Genomic DNA, 17,198 nt, shown 5'->3' with positions numbered 1-17,198 from the left:
CACACACACACACACACACACACACACACACACACACACACACACACACACACACACACACACATTTGTAATTAATCTTTTTAAATTACATGGAAATATAATTGTTTCTTCGTGGTTAGATGATAAGCCTTTGGTTTCATAGTCAGACTAATGACAGAGTACTGAGAGAAATATTTGCTAGTATCTGTGAATGAATCACAGGGTGTCTCGTCCAGATACACCATGTAGGTTTTAGGATTATTTGTCTGTTTGGGATCTCTAATTGGAGTAAGTGGGGCGTCGGCGCCACTTTATTAGGCTACAATATTAACAAAGAAAGAACCATTTAATCCATACAAAAAAGTGAATTATGACAATTCCTAGCACGTTACACAAATTTTAAATCATCAGTAGCTTAAGTGCAACTGCCAACGCTTTCTAGAACATACTACATCGGAGCACAACTCTGTATTTTACGCACGTGATTTCTGCAGATGTGTGAAGAAAAACGCGTCTCACTTACCAACTGAATAGAACCCTGCAGTAATTGCCTTCTGACATTTCTTTATTTACTTTACACCGTATAACTTTAATTTCACTTTACAACAGACAAGCTGCGTGTGCACCTGGCCCTGGACCTGGAGCCAAGGCTGTAGACCAAACATTGCTTACCAGAAGAAAAATTTGGAGAAGAAGTTCGCATCTTCTACTGGTGACTTCTGCATTCTAAGAGCGCCGCCAGTTTGAGTTCCCTGCACCTGAGTGTCCCCCGCGTGGCTCCGAGGGGATGCTCGTCCGCTTTACTCTCCACTTCGTATCTGCTCTGAATGTATCGTCGCTATGCAGTCATCTTGGTGTCCCAAAAGGGTGGAAAAAAACAAAAAAACTGTACCTCTTCTGTCACTTTGCGCGCTTCCCTAGGTTTTTTTTTATTTATTCCTCCACTTGCTAAAACTCAATGTCTTCTTGTGCGTTTTCCTAGTTTTATTTTCTGATGCAAGTCACAGTCCGCTTCGACTACCTTCCTTTCACTCACTCTCTCTCTTTTATCTCCCTCTCACTCTGTGACAGGGAGAGGACAGTCTATCCTTTATGGGCTCGCCAACAACCGAAACGTCATTTCCACGCCGACTGGCTTCAGGGTAATATTGTGGCACCAAACTCAAGAGGCACAAGTTAGTTGATCAGAAAAGATGTGGGAGGTGACCGGAGTGCAGAACTCACAAAATGTGAATTATCCTGACTTCAATTACACTCAGTTAAAAGGTAATTTGGAGAGAAAAGAAGAGTAGAAATAACAAACAGTTAGGGTTTTAACGTGAAAACCTAACATTTAAACGTCTTGTTGAAGCATAAATAACATAATAAAAACCGCCGAATGAACAGGTTTTACAGTCAGGTTAGTCCTGCTGCTGCAGGTCTACCAAGCTGCCTCTGATAGTCAAGCTGTGGCATTTTATTTAATAGCTGGTACAGTTCCTACATATTTCGACGAACTTTTTTCTTTAAAAAAAGGTTAAGCACCGTTTCACTTTAGGGAGGGTTAAAACCTAGACATTCCTGAAGGGAACAGAGATAAAGTGTGGTATTAGATCACTTGTTGAAATAGCCGTGCTGACAGGTAATCTGGTTTAAAGGGGAGAAAATATTAGTGGAGTTTGTGTTTGGAACAAAGAAGCAAAGAATTGTTCGAAAGTGAAGGATTCGTTTCATGTTTCAAGTAGAAACACTGCTCCAAAACTCCGTACAGAAAACGATGCTGGCATTGATGTCCATGAGCCATAATCATATAACTGAAAACAACAAACCAGGGTGTGAGAAAGACCACGGGGAAGAGCAATGTGAAAATTCAATATGAAAAGAAGTAAGTAAATCAGAAAAAGGGTGCTTAGTTATAGCTTGTTTCAGTGTGATTTGTAAGCCAGAGCGGGATAGAAAATATAAAAGATAGTAAGGGGACCTGAGGAAAAATACAGAGAGATGCACTGTTAGATGCTTGCAGTTGGCTACAACCGGTGTTGACTTGCACTGAAGAAAGAGTGACCTCTTCTGGACAATAACTGTCCCTTGCAGCTGTTGTCAATAAATTCTACCTTGATGCAGATTAGATAAAAGAGCCGAGGTTCACACCTGTTTTAATTTAATTCAGTTGTATTTATTTATACAGCACCAAATGACAATAACAGTTCTTTATATTGTAAGATAAAGACCCTATAATAATACAGAGAAAATCCCAACAATGGGATGACCTGTAGGCGCAAACACGTGGTGATAGTGGAAAGGAAAAACTCCGTTTTAACAGGAAACCTCAGACAGAAGCAGGCTCAGGGAGGAAAAGCCATTTGTCACAAACAGGGATGAGGGCGGGAGACAGGACAAAAACAAGGCCTTGTAGCAACAACAAAAATTCCTGTTTTAAGACACAATTTTAATTCCGTGTACAGCGTAACTTTATGAAAACACTGTACTGTTATGTTATTTGTATTTTCCTATTAAACTAGAACAGGACTCTTTAAATTGGCTTGGTGTCAAACTCCGCCCAACACCGGGTCGCCATGGTGCGCAGCCTCAAACGTCTCTCCAGTGTGACCTGTAGAGTCCACTCTGACCGACGCTTAGCGAGCTATTGCGCTAAATCATGGCGAACTTCATGGATTATGCCTTTGCGGCTGGAGAAGAAAGCGACGGCAGCGAAGCTGAGTGGCACATCTCGCCTTATTCGGATAAAACCTCTGGTTGCATTAAGGTTCTCAACACCAGCGCCCTCCATCTTTTCTCATTTGCCTTTATGCTGCTAGTGATAGCATTAACTAGCAACAGCTGCAACCTCTGTGTCTAACATGAGCTAACTTAACGAACCTCATATGTTCTTTCTTTCTTCTTGTTTTTTATTTATTTTATTTACTGTAGTAGAAAGCTAATTTAACATACAAAGAAAACCAATTTGCTGTTTTCTTTAATTATTGTTAAGAGTTCAGTTTCAGGAGTTTGTGCAACTGCCGCTCTTTCTCACCCTTGGTGTTCTTGAATTGCTGTTCAGAGGCTGCTTAAAAATGAACATGGCTGTAACTTGGGCAGGGTTCCTACATGCATAAATATAGGATAAATGCTAATTACCAGCTGGTTTAAGTTACACAGGGGTAAGTGTTTTTAGTCAAATGGATTAAAAAAATAGCAGGAAATGGATGCACTTACCATTTTGAGCCATATAAAAATCGCTACATTTGCTAAAAAATAATAAAACTTGAGGTTCACACACACTGTGTGTCAGCAGTCAACAGGGCACCCACAGACATACGTGACAGGTGTTACAGAGCCTTTTCACATACACTTACAGTTGCTGAAAAAAGTACCATCTCTAGAAGACAAATGGCTGAAATAAAGTAGAGTAGCCCAAGAAAGCAGAATATACAAAAATGGCTAAATAAGGTTACAAAAATGAAAGTTAAATAAGTCAAAATGAAATATTGAGCATCACAGCTTTATATCTAGTAGTTCTCTATAATAGATAAATACAGTAGCTAAACACATTGAGTAAAGCAAAGACTGTTATTAATAATGACTTTTTTACATGTACACAATGCCGTTAACATAAATTGAGATTTTTCATTGCTTAAAATGGGTCATCTGAATTGATTATGCATTACGATTATCCCGATGAGTCAGAAGAGACTTTGTAACCTAACTTTAAAACATGAAGGAAGGAAAAAACAATATACACACATACACATTACTATATTCTTTTTGATTTTCCTTTGGTGCAAGGCCACAAACTCTTTTGGAAGCACTAAAAAAAATTTTATATGAAGGAATCAGTTTTTATTGATTATGGTTGTTCCATATTTTTACAGGAGCTGGATGCTGTTCAACAACAAGGAGAAGATAGTGTGTCAGCTTTGAAAAAAGCTATCAGTAACGGAGACACAGACACTGTTAAACAGCTGTTGGACAATGGCAAGCACTTCATTTTTTTTGTATCACACATTATAGTTGTCTCTAAATAATGCATTAATGCTCTAACAATTCTTCAATTATATATGATTTTTTGTTTAACGTTGCTATTAATCCATATAAAATTTATTTTGATTGTCTTGCTTGCTGTGGCTTTTTGTGGACAGGTGTGGATGTGGAGACCAGGCTTGGATTTGAATGGACTCCACTTATGTGTGCTGTCAGCGTGGCCAACTATGACCTGGCCAAACTGCTTCTGGATAGAGGGGCCAGTGCCAATTTCAGCAAAGGTTAAAACAATTTGTTCAACATAGCCAGAATTTCTTTGTATTTGCTATATCAGGGGTTCTCAAACTGTTCGCAGTGAGTACCCCCTCATAAAAAATATGGCTCGTGAAGTACCACGTTATGACCAACATTGAAGTACAGAAGTATAGACCTGTTTAACGCCACATACAGTTTACACGAGACAATTTTATTTCTTATATGAATGTTATTTATTTTAACTGTCATAAACAGGATGTGACAAGTGATAATAATAACAACTGTACTGCATTAAAAGATTCACAGCAGGTGAGATATCCGATCTTTAAGTGATGACCTGATGAAACCTTTTTCCAGGTCCAAACTACTCTGCGTTTATTAAGGCTGTTGTGTTTTTAACATGTTTTAATGCTTTGTATCTTTTTTTTATATAATCTGAACAAGCCCCTAAAAAAGGCAGTGATCACTGTCGGCCTCTCTCGGTTTTTATTATCACTATTCATTTTAAAGCTCAGTTTTTAAAACCTTATGATGTAACTACACCCATGCAGCAGTATATTAATGACTAACCTTATATTGCAGTTGTTTTCCGGACTGAAGTTTGGTCCGTTTACATCATCCTGCCATGCGATTGCATTTCTCCCTAACCTTCGGGAACCCTCACGTTAACTTTTATTAAGTGGAAAAAAGTTAAGAGTTCATCCTCCAGCTTCACTCTGTTTATATTATGCTAACCATAGCGGTGTAGCTAGCCACTAGGGCTGCCACGATTAGTCGACTAGTCACGACTGATTTAATAGTCGACGCGTTGTTTGACGCTTTGTAAGATCACAAAAGACGCAGGAATAAGTAGTAGGATTTAAGAGTGTAATAACGGACTGAAACAGAAGATGGCAGCACTGCATGTACAAGGATGCCAGCTGCCGTAAAGCCCCGAAGAAGAAGCTGTGTCCCAGAATTCATAGCGCAGCCCAGCTCAGTTTCCAACAATGGCAGCAGCTAGTTAGTTTTAATATTACTCTTATTATTCTTTCTGGGTCACAAAATAAACGTTTAAGATATTTTCAGGCGAGAATGTAGCTGTGTAAACCTCAAATATCTGCTCAGTTTATCAAGACAACACATATTTTTAAAAGCGCTCCGACGTCTGTTACCCACTAGCTTGATAGCTAGCCGGGGGCAAAGCTCACTAGAGCCGGTGAGAACACCAGACTCCCGGCAAATCGTTTTTAAACCCACCGCCGTCTTTTGCTACTCAGGTTAAACATATATAAGTCACTTAGATAACTTAAAAATTTTATTGTTGGCCTTTTTTTTAGTATTTTATTTATTCCTGAGTAAATCGGTTTGGCTGAGATTAAAGTTATCGTTTTTACACAGCTGAATAAACGTCAAGAAGACAACTGATTATCAGAAGTGTGAGATGCTCAAGAATATACTCCGGTGTCTCGTTATATTTTAGATAGCAAGGAGTTTATTAAACTTCACTGAAACAATCTGCAAATTTCAATAAAATTTAATAAACTATCATCTTGCCTTTATTTTTAGTTAGCACATACCTTAAACATACCAGCTGTAAGCTAATGATAGTTATATAAGAGTAGATGCATGCTGGTGCAATAAGCTGTACGTTTTACATCCAATGGATGCATGATCTGATTAGTCGACTAATTGCAAAAATAATCGGTGACTAGTCGACTATCAAAATAATCGTTTGTGGCAGCCCTACTAGCACATCATTATATACCAGCTAGCCAAACTTCAGCAACCCTACAAACGCCACTGCTGTTTAGTTTTCTGTCTTCATTTATGTCGGAAGTGATAGCAGAGCTGTACATTTGAATTTTTGCTGTGGCGGTTAAGCTGCCGGATTTTTGGCTTCACGACCCTCCTTCGTGATTCGTGCACACCGAAGCTCAGTTTGCTCTCCACGAATGCTGGCATTAAATACCATGCAAATAAGTTTATGTGGTGGCCTCGCTGGATCCACTGTCCACCCGCCCTGTGATGACCCTCCTCCAGGATCCTCCCACCCAGGGGAAATAAACCGCTGTCAAGGTGCTGCTGCTGCAGTGCCACTCCCTCTCCGATGCAGAGTGGGCCGAGAAACTCCTCTCTCTCTCTCTGGCCTGGGTGATGGTACTGCTCTCGAGTGAATGTAGAGCATGTTGTCCTTGCTAGGAACGGATGACAGCTGATTCCTCTTCACTCACATCTTCCTCTGACAGATGCCGGTGCGAGCTGGCCTCGCCAACTCCCCGCTGCTGGCCACGAAGGGTTACCGCCCACTCGCAGAAGAAGTGGATTGCGGCATGGCGGCATTGCGTAAAAGGGCTGTGTTTTTACCATCAGCGTGACAGCACCTTGCTGCCTTTGCAGTTTTAAGGCCCGGAGAAACAAGCTCGCCGGTGCTCTGTAGCGGCTGCGACCGCTGGCGATAAGGAAAGGCTGCTCTTCATGGAGGACTCGCGCTAGGGGAGATGTTTTCTGGTTGAGTCTGGCTCCTAGAAGAGCCCGGGGAAATCTCGTGTCGTCTTTGCATACCTCCACAATGGTATATTATTGAATCTTAAAAAACAGTGGAGATTTCCCGCGTACCACCAGAGAGAGCCCAAGTACCACTAGTGGTACGTGTACCACAGTTTGAGAACCACTGTGCTTTATTACAAAACCTAAAACCACCGTCAGAGAGAATTGGTACAACAGTGGTGGTTATCAACTGTCTTTGCTAATGTAGGCTCTCTGTTTCAGCTTCTGTGCATGCCCACTTAAAAAGGGATTTTCACATGTCATTTGACTCTTCTTCTGCACGCAATCTAAATTCAGTTTAAGAGACACCTAATCCGATCAGAAACATAATCAAAAGAACAGGAGATGAAGATGTATGAAATATTACGAAAATAAAACAATAGAATGCAATACTGTGGTTGCAAATATGTTTAAACGGTAAAGTTGCAGAAAATTGTTGGTTTGGGCATTTGATCATGACAAGCACACAGAGCTGTGAAATGACTATATTAACATATTTATTTTATTCCTCAGTGCTCTGTGTTACTGTTTATTTCTGATGTGATGGCTTGTATAGCTCTTTAAATTGCATGACATAGACACTTGGTAAAACATTAGTGTGCACTAGTGTTAACTGTCTCATTGTCTGCAAATAGAGATGTGAGAGTCATTTAAATTTGTCACCAGATCAAATTGAAATGGACTTTTTTTTAAGGAATGGGTATTCTTAGTGATAAATAACCTACAATCGTGGGTTATTTATGGGTCTGGGTTGGATGGGTACCAATCTAAGTAGAGATGCCCAGGCGTCTCTTTCCGCTGCCACCTTCTCCAGCTTTTCTGGTAGGAAACCAAGGCATTCTCAAACGATTCGAGAGATGTAATCTCTCCACCATGTCCTGGGCCTGCCATGGTCAAATGTCCAAACCACCTCAAAAATGGCTTCTTTCGACACTTGGGAGTAGCAGTTCTACCTATGAGCTCCTCCCAAGTGACAAAGGTCCCATTTTTGTTTTCTAGGGTGACCCCAGCCAATTTTCAGAGGAAACTCATTTCTGTTGCTTATAATCTCACTATTATTCCTTTGCCAGCTACCCAAAGCCTGTGACTACAGGTGAAGATAATGACATAGATCGACTGTTAAATCAACAGCTTTGCTTTCATGCTTGGCTTTACCACAACAGACAGGTGATGCAGATGCAGTACCTGTCTGTTGGTGTCCTGCTCCACTCTCCCCTCAGTTGTGAACCAGACACCAAGATACTTAAACTGCTCCATTTGGGACAGCAACTTCTCCCTGAGCTATAGTGGACATAGCAGTGAGAGAGGAGTCAGTGGAGTTTGTTGTTCGATTTTTAAATACAGCTGTAATCCTACCTCTTTTTTTTTTTTCTTCAATTAAAAATATTTTTTTAAATCAGTATGAGAAGTCAAAGGATCAAAGCAGTTACAAGAAAAATTATGCAAAAGGATTTTTGGCAGTGCAAATATGCAAATCACCAATATATGTATATATATATATATATATATATACACACACATATGTGTATATGTTGCTAACCAGCATAACTGACATTTCTGCATTTCTGTCCATGCAAAGAGCCACTCTGTGTCAAAGTTCTGCGAAATGTACCTATATCATCATAAAAGTGGTGAGATCTCATTAAATGCGTCTGGTTCAGCACTTTCATAGCTATACCAAAGGAAATTTAAAACTTAAACTCATGATAACAGCCTTTTGTTTTATAATATGTAGTAGTTGTAAACTTTTTCAGTGTTAATCTTTTAAGAGTCTTACAATTACATAGATTAAAAAAAACAAACAGTTTAGGCAGACTACTTTTTACTGATGGTCAACATTAACATTAACACCCGTAGGGCCCACTGACCCCTGTGCAATCTTTTACCCACTGCTTTTCAGGAAGGGCAGATGGTGTGATTAGACAATAGTCCTTCATTTTGCCTTGCAGACTTGCATATTAAACACCCTGGCCTAATTCCCCCCCAATAGTCTCTGTTGCGTTGGTGTCGAGCTATTTTTCCCCCATGGCACGTTTTATCAATTTCCTCACCTGCTGAAGCCAAAGATCAGGAAACCAATCAGACCTATGCACCGCTATGCTTCATCTGACATTATTTAACGGCTGTGACGCCAGTGAGGAACTCTTGCAGAAACACACTGCTGATCCTTTGAGTTCTTTTTAGCTGAACCCTCATCCCAAAGCAAGAAAAATTGAAGGCATCTGTTGGCTCGAGATCAGTCTGGATGAAACAACCAAGGAAGCAGAACACCTCCATGTTAAAAGGTTTACAGTTTTACACTCATAAAACCACGTATCCTCTTGCAGTTCTGTAGCTGGAGCACACACCACAAACACATTTTGTTAAAGAGTTCAAAGAGTGCCGTGTTGTAGTGTATATATGTATGGTTTTCAGTGGAGATATGAAAGTTGAGCCTACTTTAATCAGATAGTAATGAATCTATGTTTAGTTTTTGGTAAAAATGTTTTTTCTAGTTTTTTTCCCTAGTGAATCACATGGAATGTAACTTTATGATAAAGGAACAAAGCTACAGTAATTGGGACCTTTGACCTCTAAAAATTGGACTGTTTTTAGAATCAAAGCTGCAGCTTAGCACTGACTATGATCTGATTCTGGGAAGTTTGCTTGTATTGATGAAAGATTTTGGAATAGATTAAACTCTCCCCACTTTATAGGAAAAGATGGATGTAGTCATCATTCCTAAATAGTTCCCTGCTTTCTTTGCTTGGGCCTTAAGTCGAATCATTCACAATATAAATGCATCAGATCTCTCATGTCTGTTTTCTTGTAAATAAATTATGTTACTCACCTAAAGGCATTATCACTAGCCAGAAATATTAAGCATAGAACCAAGCACACTTGGTTTATCTGGTGTGATTTTACGTACAGTACATTTTGCCCAAACCTTAAAAATTCCACTCCAGAATTTTCTTATTCTGATCAGCACTCCCAAATACCAGCAGACACAATAGCCATAAAAACTGATTGGCTTTCAGTTTAAAAATACCAAAATTAAAAATTACTCAGATTAAGATAAAAACAGCAACTTTTTTTCTCTCCATCCCTGTCAGTTTGACTATAAAATATTTAAAATCACTCCATTCTTAATTTCCCAGAGTGTCCACCAAAAAAAACCTCATTTGTCTGCTAAAAGTCCCCAGACCCAAGACCAACGGCACTCGTCAGTGTGTTGATATCTGATATCAATTAATTCTCAGTCCAGAATGCTGAGTTGGACTGTGTGTGACTGATTTCACACAGTTTTCTTGGCAATCACTGCTTCAGGCAGGTGAAGGAAACAATTAAATGGAGTAGATGAGGGCTGACGTGTGGTCAGATCCTGATAGCATTTGTCCAAGCAGTGATGCTGAGCAGAGGAATGCATTAGTGATTGATAAAGCTCACCATGCTGCTGTCATGCCCTCTCACTTATTCTCAGGCCTCAGATTTATTTACTCCAGGCCTCTGTAGACGCAAACCAGGCAGTCTGGTTTACACCCACACGAACATAATATAAACACACACAGATATGGAGCCAAACATGCACAGCCACAAAGACACAGAAACCCATATACAGATGTAGAGACCTAGGTATTTGTGCGCACAAACACACATACAGGGAAACATCTAAACGCATTTAGAAGCACACAAGTTAGAGAGTCACTCATTACCGGAACAAACCAGGAATTGAGAGCATTGCCACAGGTCTCAGAATACTTTTATCAGTTTAAGATAAGGAGACAAATCCTCTAAGTCAAAGGGTCCATAAAAGCAGCCACACTTCCTGATGCCAGATAAAACCGCTATCAGTCTCCATTGCTCCATCCAGGTTCAGATATTTTATCCTTTTCTATATCACTGCAAATCATCAATCAAGTAACGTAATTATAAATTAGAAGCATACCATTTTTTTTTCCCAAGAGGTAAATACAGTGATTTAACTACACAATTCTTCAAAAACAAACATGAGACAGAAGGAACACTTGTCCTGTGCAAAAACATGAGCGTCACTGCTACTGGCCAGAAGAAACCATTCAGTAAACAGGTAGGGTACTTTTAAATTCAAGTATTGCAGTTTTCATTACAGCAAAAATGTTGGCAGTAGTTGAGAGAACACTGACTAAAAACCAAGTTTAATTTTAAGGGACTCAATTAGGGGTTTTTATTTATCCATGTGAAAATACCCAAAGCATTGCTCAGTGGTGGCAAGGGGGAAAAAGCATATCAAATATGCAAATAAGATGACCTGACAGAGATTGAAGGAATAGACACAGATTTAAAGGATGTAAGGAACAGATGAACTTAATCAGACGTTAACAGGAGTGGGAAGAAGAACGGCGGGAAAGGAGGGAAGTTATCTTCAAAATATAACAGGAAGAAATCTAAAAGAGTGAACAGGTTCAAAATCACACACAAAGTGAGAAACGGAAAGAGGGGAACACAGGAGGAACCGTCACGAACAGCAGCTGGTGACAGTAGTTCTTGTTAAGTCTCGGCTTGGTGATCTCTGCATCCACATGTTGCAGGTTCTGGTTAGAGTGGCCCTTCACCTTGCAGCAGTACTATGTTCTTGAGACAGTGGAGGGACTAACTGAAGGAGCAGCTGAATGTTATCATAGACGGCCACAAGAGGAACATGACCAAGCAAACATGCTGGATAGTGGCAATTGGTCTTTTAAAATAAGAGTGACGGCAAAAGTAAATCAAGGGCAGATAGTGACATTCATTCAGACATTTAAAAACCTAGTAGTAGTAGACATCCGCTATTAATGTAGCCATTAATGTGCCTGGGCAACTGGCCATGTAATAATCACTTGAAAATGATTTTGTCAATGCAATAACGTAGTATTTGAGGTCTCTAAAATTGGACTATTCTGAAACTGATTTGTTTCTTTGATATCTTTTCATGGTATTGCGAGCATCAGCCAAACATGAATCAGCTTTCAAACCCATATAGTATAGTTCTTAATGCTTCCTCTAAAGCTTTACTAGACTTAAACAAGGATGCGTTTTTTGGTTGCACGTCCAAGCAGCTGCATCGACACCAGACAACAATGTGCCTGGCATGAGTTTCACACACAGGTGGATTTTGTCAGCTGCAGTCTGTCTGCATCTTCTCCTTTTAAGAGCAGGACACAAAATAAGCAAAAATGTTGTCTCCATTGTCAGTGGCAATCTTTACATGTGTATAATTGGTGCCAGCTTGATATGGTTTTAATGTATTTTTTTAATAGTCCGAGCTAAACTAAATGTTTATTAAAATAGAAGTGACTCTTAAAATTGTTGTTGTTCTTTTCCACAGATCACTGGACGGTGCTCATGGCCAGCTGCACGGCATCTGCCAGTGAGGACAAAATTGCACGTTGCGTGGAGCTTCTGCTGTCCAGAAATGCTGACCCCAACATGGTGGACAGGTGAGGGAGGGTGCAGATGTTTTTTAGGTCAAAATATTTATGGGATTTTCAACACAGTACGCACAGTCACACCCGTTTTGATGTAGGCCAAATAAAAACACTTCATACTTTTCTAGAACAGGGGAGGAAAAAAACGAGGTGCTGGATCACATTTCCTTTGATGGTTCTCGTATGTTTAGCTGCCATGTGGTAGCATTATGCACCACTGTGCTCCATACAGTGTGTGTATATTTGTGTGTTTTGTTTGGAATGTCCTGTTATGGCATGTACATGTACAGACGGGTATCAGACAGACAGACAAACAAACATAGAGTGTAAAGGGTGGGCAAGAGACTAGAAACTTTTTTACACATTTTGTTGAATTGAACCCAGTCAGTGTGGTGTTGGTAGTTTGTTGGTCCAAAGCCTTGAAGTGTAGGTGAAAAAACAACGCACAACAGAGCGGACTTTTAAGCACTGTAGCACAGCTGAAATGCTCCTCAAGCTGTGTTGATATGATACCTTGAAAATTTGTGTGTGAAATTTTGGATGCTACCGCCTCTTAGTTACTTTAAATAATTAGAAAATTTGCTGTTGTCTGGCTGTGTTTTTGAAAAATTATTAAGGTCTATATTAGAGATGGCACGATACCACTTTTTTATGTCCGATACCGATATCATAAATTTGGATATCTGCCGATACCGATATGAATCCGATATAGTGTTTTTTAATCAACAAAACTGTTTTTTAAATATCTTGCTGCATTTTGAGCTAAGTTCATACTCAAGTTTAAAACAACAACTACACTAAAGCTATTCTGTTATACCTGTATACAAAAAAAATATTTCATAGTTCAGCAATACTGATCAATCTAATAAACTTAGAACCTACACCATCCTCCCTATTCTGGTATTTTAAAGAGTACTTAGCGATAAATATTAAGCAACCTAACTAATAGGGTTCCAACTCCCAGCAACAACAAATAAATAAATAAAAAATAGGGAACCACCCCTCACGCGCCACCTCATGATGCTTAATCGACGTAATCAACACTTAATTTGATGCAGTGTGAAAAAAAATGCACAGAAATCAATTATTTTTCAAGAAATATTAAATAGATTCAACATCTTTCTTCAACAAAATTGCAGACTGCACAGATGGTACCTTCCCAAAGGAAAAAGTACTATAGCTTACTAGGGTATATATATTAGACTTAATAGTCACTATATACAGTAATGACTTCTATTCATTTTAGCATCAAATTAAAACTTTGGGTGTCAGATAATTATTTATTAAAAGCTCGACATTTTAAATGAGAATAAGAAAGAAAAGTATGTCTTTGTGCCCCCTTTTCCCGTTAATGCCCTATCGGCCCCCCTGGCTAAACTTTGCTAGATCCGCCCCTGCACAGTTACCAGCCGTCAGCTACGTAGAAAAAGATCCTGGTGTAGAAAGTAATATTAAATAAATTCTAACAACAGCTGATCAAGCTTAAACGTGCTGCTGTTGTTCAGCCGCTGGTTTCCTCTTTCTGGTGCAAAGTGGGCCAAAAAGCAAACAAGAGAACGACTCGCGACAGAAAAGCCGATCAGCTGATCATTAAGCAGTTTCATGATTGAAGTAGCAGCCAGAGCGAAGAGGCAGTCGCTTGTTAAGCTTAACGCAGGAATGCTTTACAAACATTCAGAGATGGACTTACACACTTGCTTTACTTCTCTCGGGGATAACTTTGTCGGAGATGAAATGCCGGGTTGCTAGCGAAGCTCCAAATGCTATCCAGACCACCGACAGGTCCCGCATGCCACAGCCGCTCTATCACGTGATGCATACTGCTCCGACGTGCTAACGTTCTGAGGTGAGTTACGGCGTGTTGCAAGTTTTGTGAGGTGCTTTCGTGATATTTAATGGATCGGATTACATTTTTTATTTTTCTCCGATATCCGATCCAGTAATTTAGGTCAGTATCAGACCGATACCGATACGTAATATCGGATCGGTCCATCTCTAGTCTATATTAAGTTGACTGAGTTGCCTGGTTTCCCAGAGGTTTAGCGTGCAGCACCTTCAACCTCTGGATAGCCCATTATGATCCCAAGGGAGGAGACCTGTGCAATAATTTTATAATGTAAATTTTTTTTTAGATAATAATGATAAAACTGGAAAAAGATGTCTATGTTTTATGTGATGAGAGATATGTCAGATACGATACCATAAATTTAGATATCTGCCGATACCGATATGAATCCATATAGTGTATTTTTTAATCATAAAACTGTTTTTTTTAAATATCTTGCTTTTTGTATAAGTTCATACTCAAGTTAAAACAAAAACAAACACTAAAGCTATTCTGTTATACCTGTATGCAAAAAATACACTGCACCCAAAATATTTCATAGTTCAGCAAATACTGATCAATCTAATAAACTTAAACCTACTCCATCCTCCCTATTCTGGTATTTTAAAGAGTAAGCAACCTAACTAATAGGGTTCTAAACTCCCAGCAAAATAAAAATTGATGCTTAATCAATGTAATCAACTTTAATTTGATGCAGTGAGAAAAAAATCACAGAAATCAATTATTTTTCAAGAATAATTAAATAGATTCAACATCTTTCTTCAACAGAATTGCAGACTGCACAGATGGTACCTTCCCAAAGGAAAAAGTACTATAGCTTACTAGGGTATATATTAGACTTAATAGTTACTATATACAGTAATGGACTTCTATACATTTTACATCAGATTAAAACTTTGGGTGTAAGATTCAGGATAATTATTTATTAAAAGCTAGACATTTTAAATGAGAATAAGAAAGAAAAGTATGTCTTTGTGCCCCCTTTTCCCTGTTAATGCCCTATCAGCCCCCTTGGCTAAACTTTGCTAGATCCACCCCTTGCGGCAATGTGTGACAGTTGCCACTAGAAGTGTTTATTTGGAATCAGGAAGAGATGTTATCAGAAAGAGTGCATAATTGGCATTGCCGGATTGCTCAAAGCTGTGAGGCCAGTGCCAAAACTGGCTTTGTTCTGATGCTCTGAGCTTTTGATGTCAAGCCCCATGTATTCAAACTCTGCAATAATACCAGGAGTTTGATGAAACTGAACTGAATAAAAATGCATCTTGTTTTCCTTTTTACAATGAGCAGAGCAGGTTCAATGTTTTCGGCTTGCCCTGTCTTTTCTCAGCAGCGTGCGCACACAGAGCAACATTCATGTTTCTTTCTTTTACTTCCCTCATTAGGCGTAGGCGTTATTGGGGACTTTTTTAGTGTATAACATTAATATGTGAATGTTATAATGAATCAGGATTATTTAAATTAATATTCACAATGTTACCAGTCTTGTGCTTTCCTCTTCAGTTACTTACAGTCGATGCAACAGTATGAATGGATCAACATGCCAGAATTAAATCCCCGGTCCACTGATCAGTATTTCACCGTCTTTGTCACTTAACTTTAATATTTAATATGAAATAATGTCGAAATTGAGTTTAAAGAAAGAATTAATATTTCACTAAAGTATATTACTAAAAAACAGTTTTGATGACAGATGTTTTTCAGCCTTCCTGCAGAAAAAACATCTGTAAAATAGTGCATAACCCTATTTTTTTTTTTTTTTTTCCCCTAAAGCGACATCTGTAAATCTCTGAACAAGGGAACGATGCATCTTCTTCCATTTACTAAGATCAACAGCAGACTTTGTGAAAATGATTTGGTTCTGTAATGTGTTTTGCAGCATCTTGGGCTTCAAGTTTCTAACTGTGAAAGATGCAGTGAATGACGGTCAGGTAAGGGCTGAGATTTCACTCAGGATTGACGCTGTTCCTTTGTCCAGGTGCATCTGTTGCACAGCAGTCAGCACCTTCTTCAGGTCCTCTGGGTCTGTGACACCAATCTGGAAAACAGACTGACAGTCTGACTGACAGTGATTACACTGGTTTTGTCTTAGCGCAGCATTTGATATTGTAGATCGGGATAGGCAACTCCAGGCCTCGAGTGTCAGTGTCCTGCAGGTTTTAGATGTGTCCTTGATCCAACACAGCTGATTCAAATAGCTAAATTACCTCTTCAACATGTCTTGACGTTCTCCAGAGGCCTGGTAATGAACTAATCATGTGATTCAGGTGTGTTGACCCAGGGTGATATTTAAAACCCGCAGGACACCGGCACTCGAGGCCTGGAGTTGCCTACTCCTGCTCTATTGGCTCATCATAGCAACTCAGCTCATTTGCAAAGCTAACAAACTGTGTGTTTAACATTACTTCAGAGATGCCCTCATAGCAAGGCTTTCTAACTGCACGATGAGAGATAGCAGCCTATTACGGTTTAGTTTCACATAGTGTAACATAGTGTAACATAATCTACTGCCAGATCTACTGCGATATAATACACACATCACACTAAATCTGAAAGTAAATAATGTTTTATGTTACACACAGATTTCAGGCTGCCACAAAAACTCTGTTTGTACTGAATTGTTAGTATGTTACTCCCTACATTAACTAGCTGTGTCTTTTTGTTTCTGAATTATACATTTGGTCAATTACACAGCAAGAGATTTGCAATAGATGGCAACAGATATGACATTTGTCATTGTTATTCACGGACTGTTCCTGTCCAAAGTCATCATTGCAGTTGAAAACAAATTTTGCTTTTCCTTTAAAAAATAGGTCCTAGATTATAGAGGTGTGGAGAAGCACAGAATCCTAGATGTTTGAGTTGTGAAGTTTGTGCACTCTTTGATGATTAGTGGTGCCATGTCATCTGCTGGTGTTGGAGCTGCTTGGTCCATTGTGTTTTATCAAGTACATGGTCAACACAGACAAAAACACAGTAGTATGAAATAAATAGATTCTTGAATTGTAAATTATACAAATATAGGCGTGTAGAGCTACAGAACAAAAGACGGACCTGGAAATTAATTAATGTTGTAACAATAATCATAGAAACACCTCTGGGCACATAACAAAACAAAATGATATGTTGTAGGTCTCCCTAAAACCACGATTTTGTTTTTGTCAGATTTCATACCAAGATAAACAAGAATCCTTGGAAAAATGAAA

The 17,198-nt window shown here is 39.1% G+C and overlaps 2 protein-coding genes across 2 annotated transcripts in view; one reads left to right on the top strand and one right to left on the bottom strand.

The window, feature by feature from the left end:
• cftr (CF transmembrane conductance regulator) overlaps nucleotides 1-1,100 on the bottom strand; it is a 42,693-nt gene extending 41,593 nt beyond the window's left edge. The window contains exon 1 of the mRNA XM_042227187.1: nucleotides 652-1,100. Coding sequence (XP_042083121.1) covers nucleotides 652-704 — 53 coding nt within the window. The 5' untranslated portion in view covers nucleotides 705-1,100. The remainder of the gene's footprint in view (nucleotides 1-651) is intronic.
• Nucleotides 1,101-2,535: 1,435 nt separating this feature from the next.
• Nucleotides 2,536-17,198, top strand: part of asz1 (ankyrin repeat, SAM and basic leucine zipper domain containing 1) — a 35,076-nt gene continuing 20,413 nt past the window's right edge. Inside the window, exons 1-4 of the mRNA XM_005938341.3 lie at nucleotides 2,536-2,725; nucleotides 3,831-3,933; nucleotides 4,098-4,220; nucleotides 12,047-12,158. Coding sequence (XP_005938403.1) covers nucleotides 2,618-2,725; nucleotides 3,831-3,933; nucleotides 4,098-4,220; nucleotides 12,047-12,158 — 446 coding nt within the window. The 5' untranslated portion in view covers nucleotides 2,536-2,617. The remainder of the gene's footprint in view (nucleotides 2,726-3,830; nucleotides 3,934-4,097; nucleotides 4,221-12,046; nucleotides 12,159-17,198) is intronic.

This window comes from Haplochromis burtoni, unplaced genomic scaffold (assembly GCF_018398535.1).
Source record: "Haplochromis burtoni strain Fernald_Lab_line unplaced genomic scaffold, NCSU_Asbu1 Contig_248, whole genome shotgun sequence".
NCBI lineage: Eukaryota > Metazoa > Chordata > Actinopteri > Cichliformes > Cichlidae > Haplochromis > Haplochromis burtoni.
Note: the sequence above shows the minus strand (reverse complement) of the source record. Positions and strands in the feature narration are given on the sequence as shown.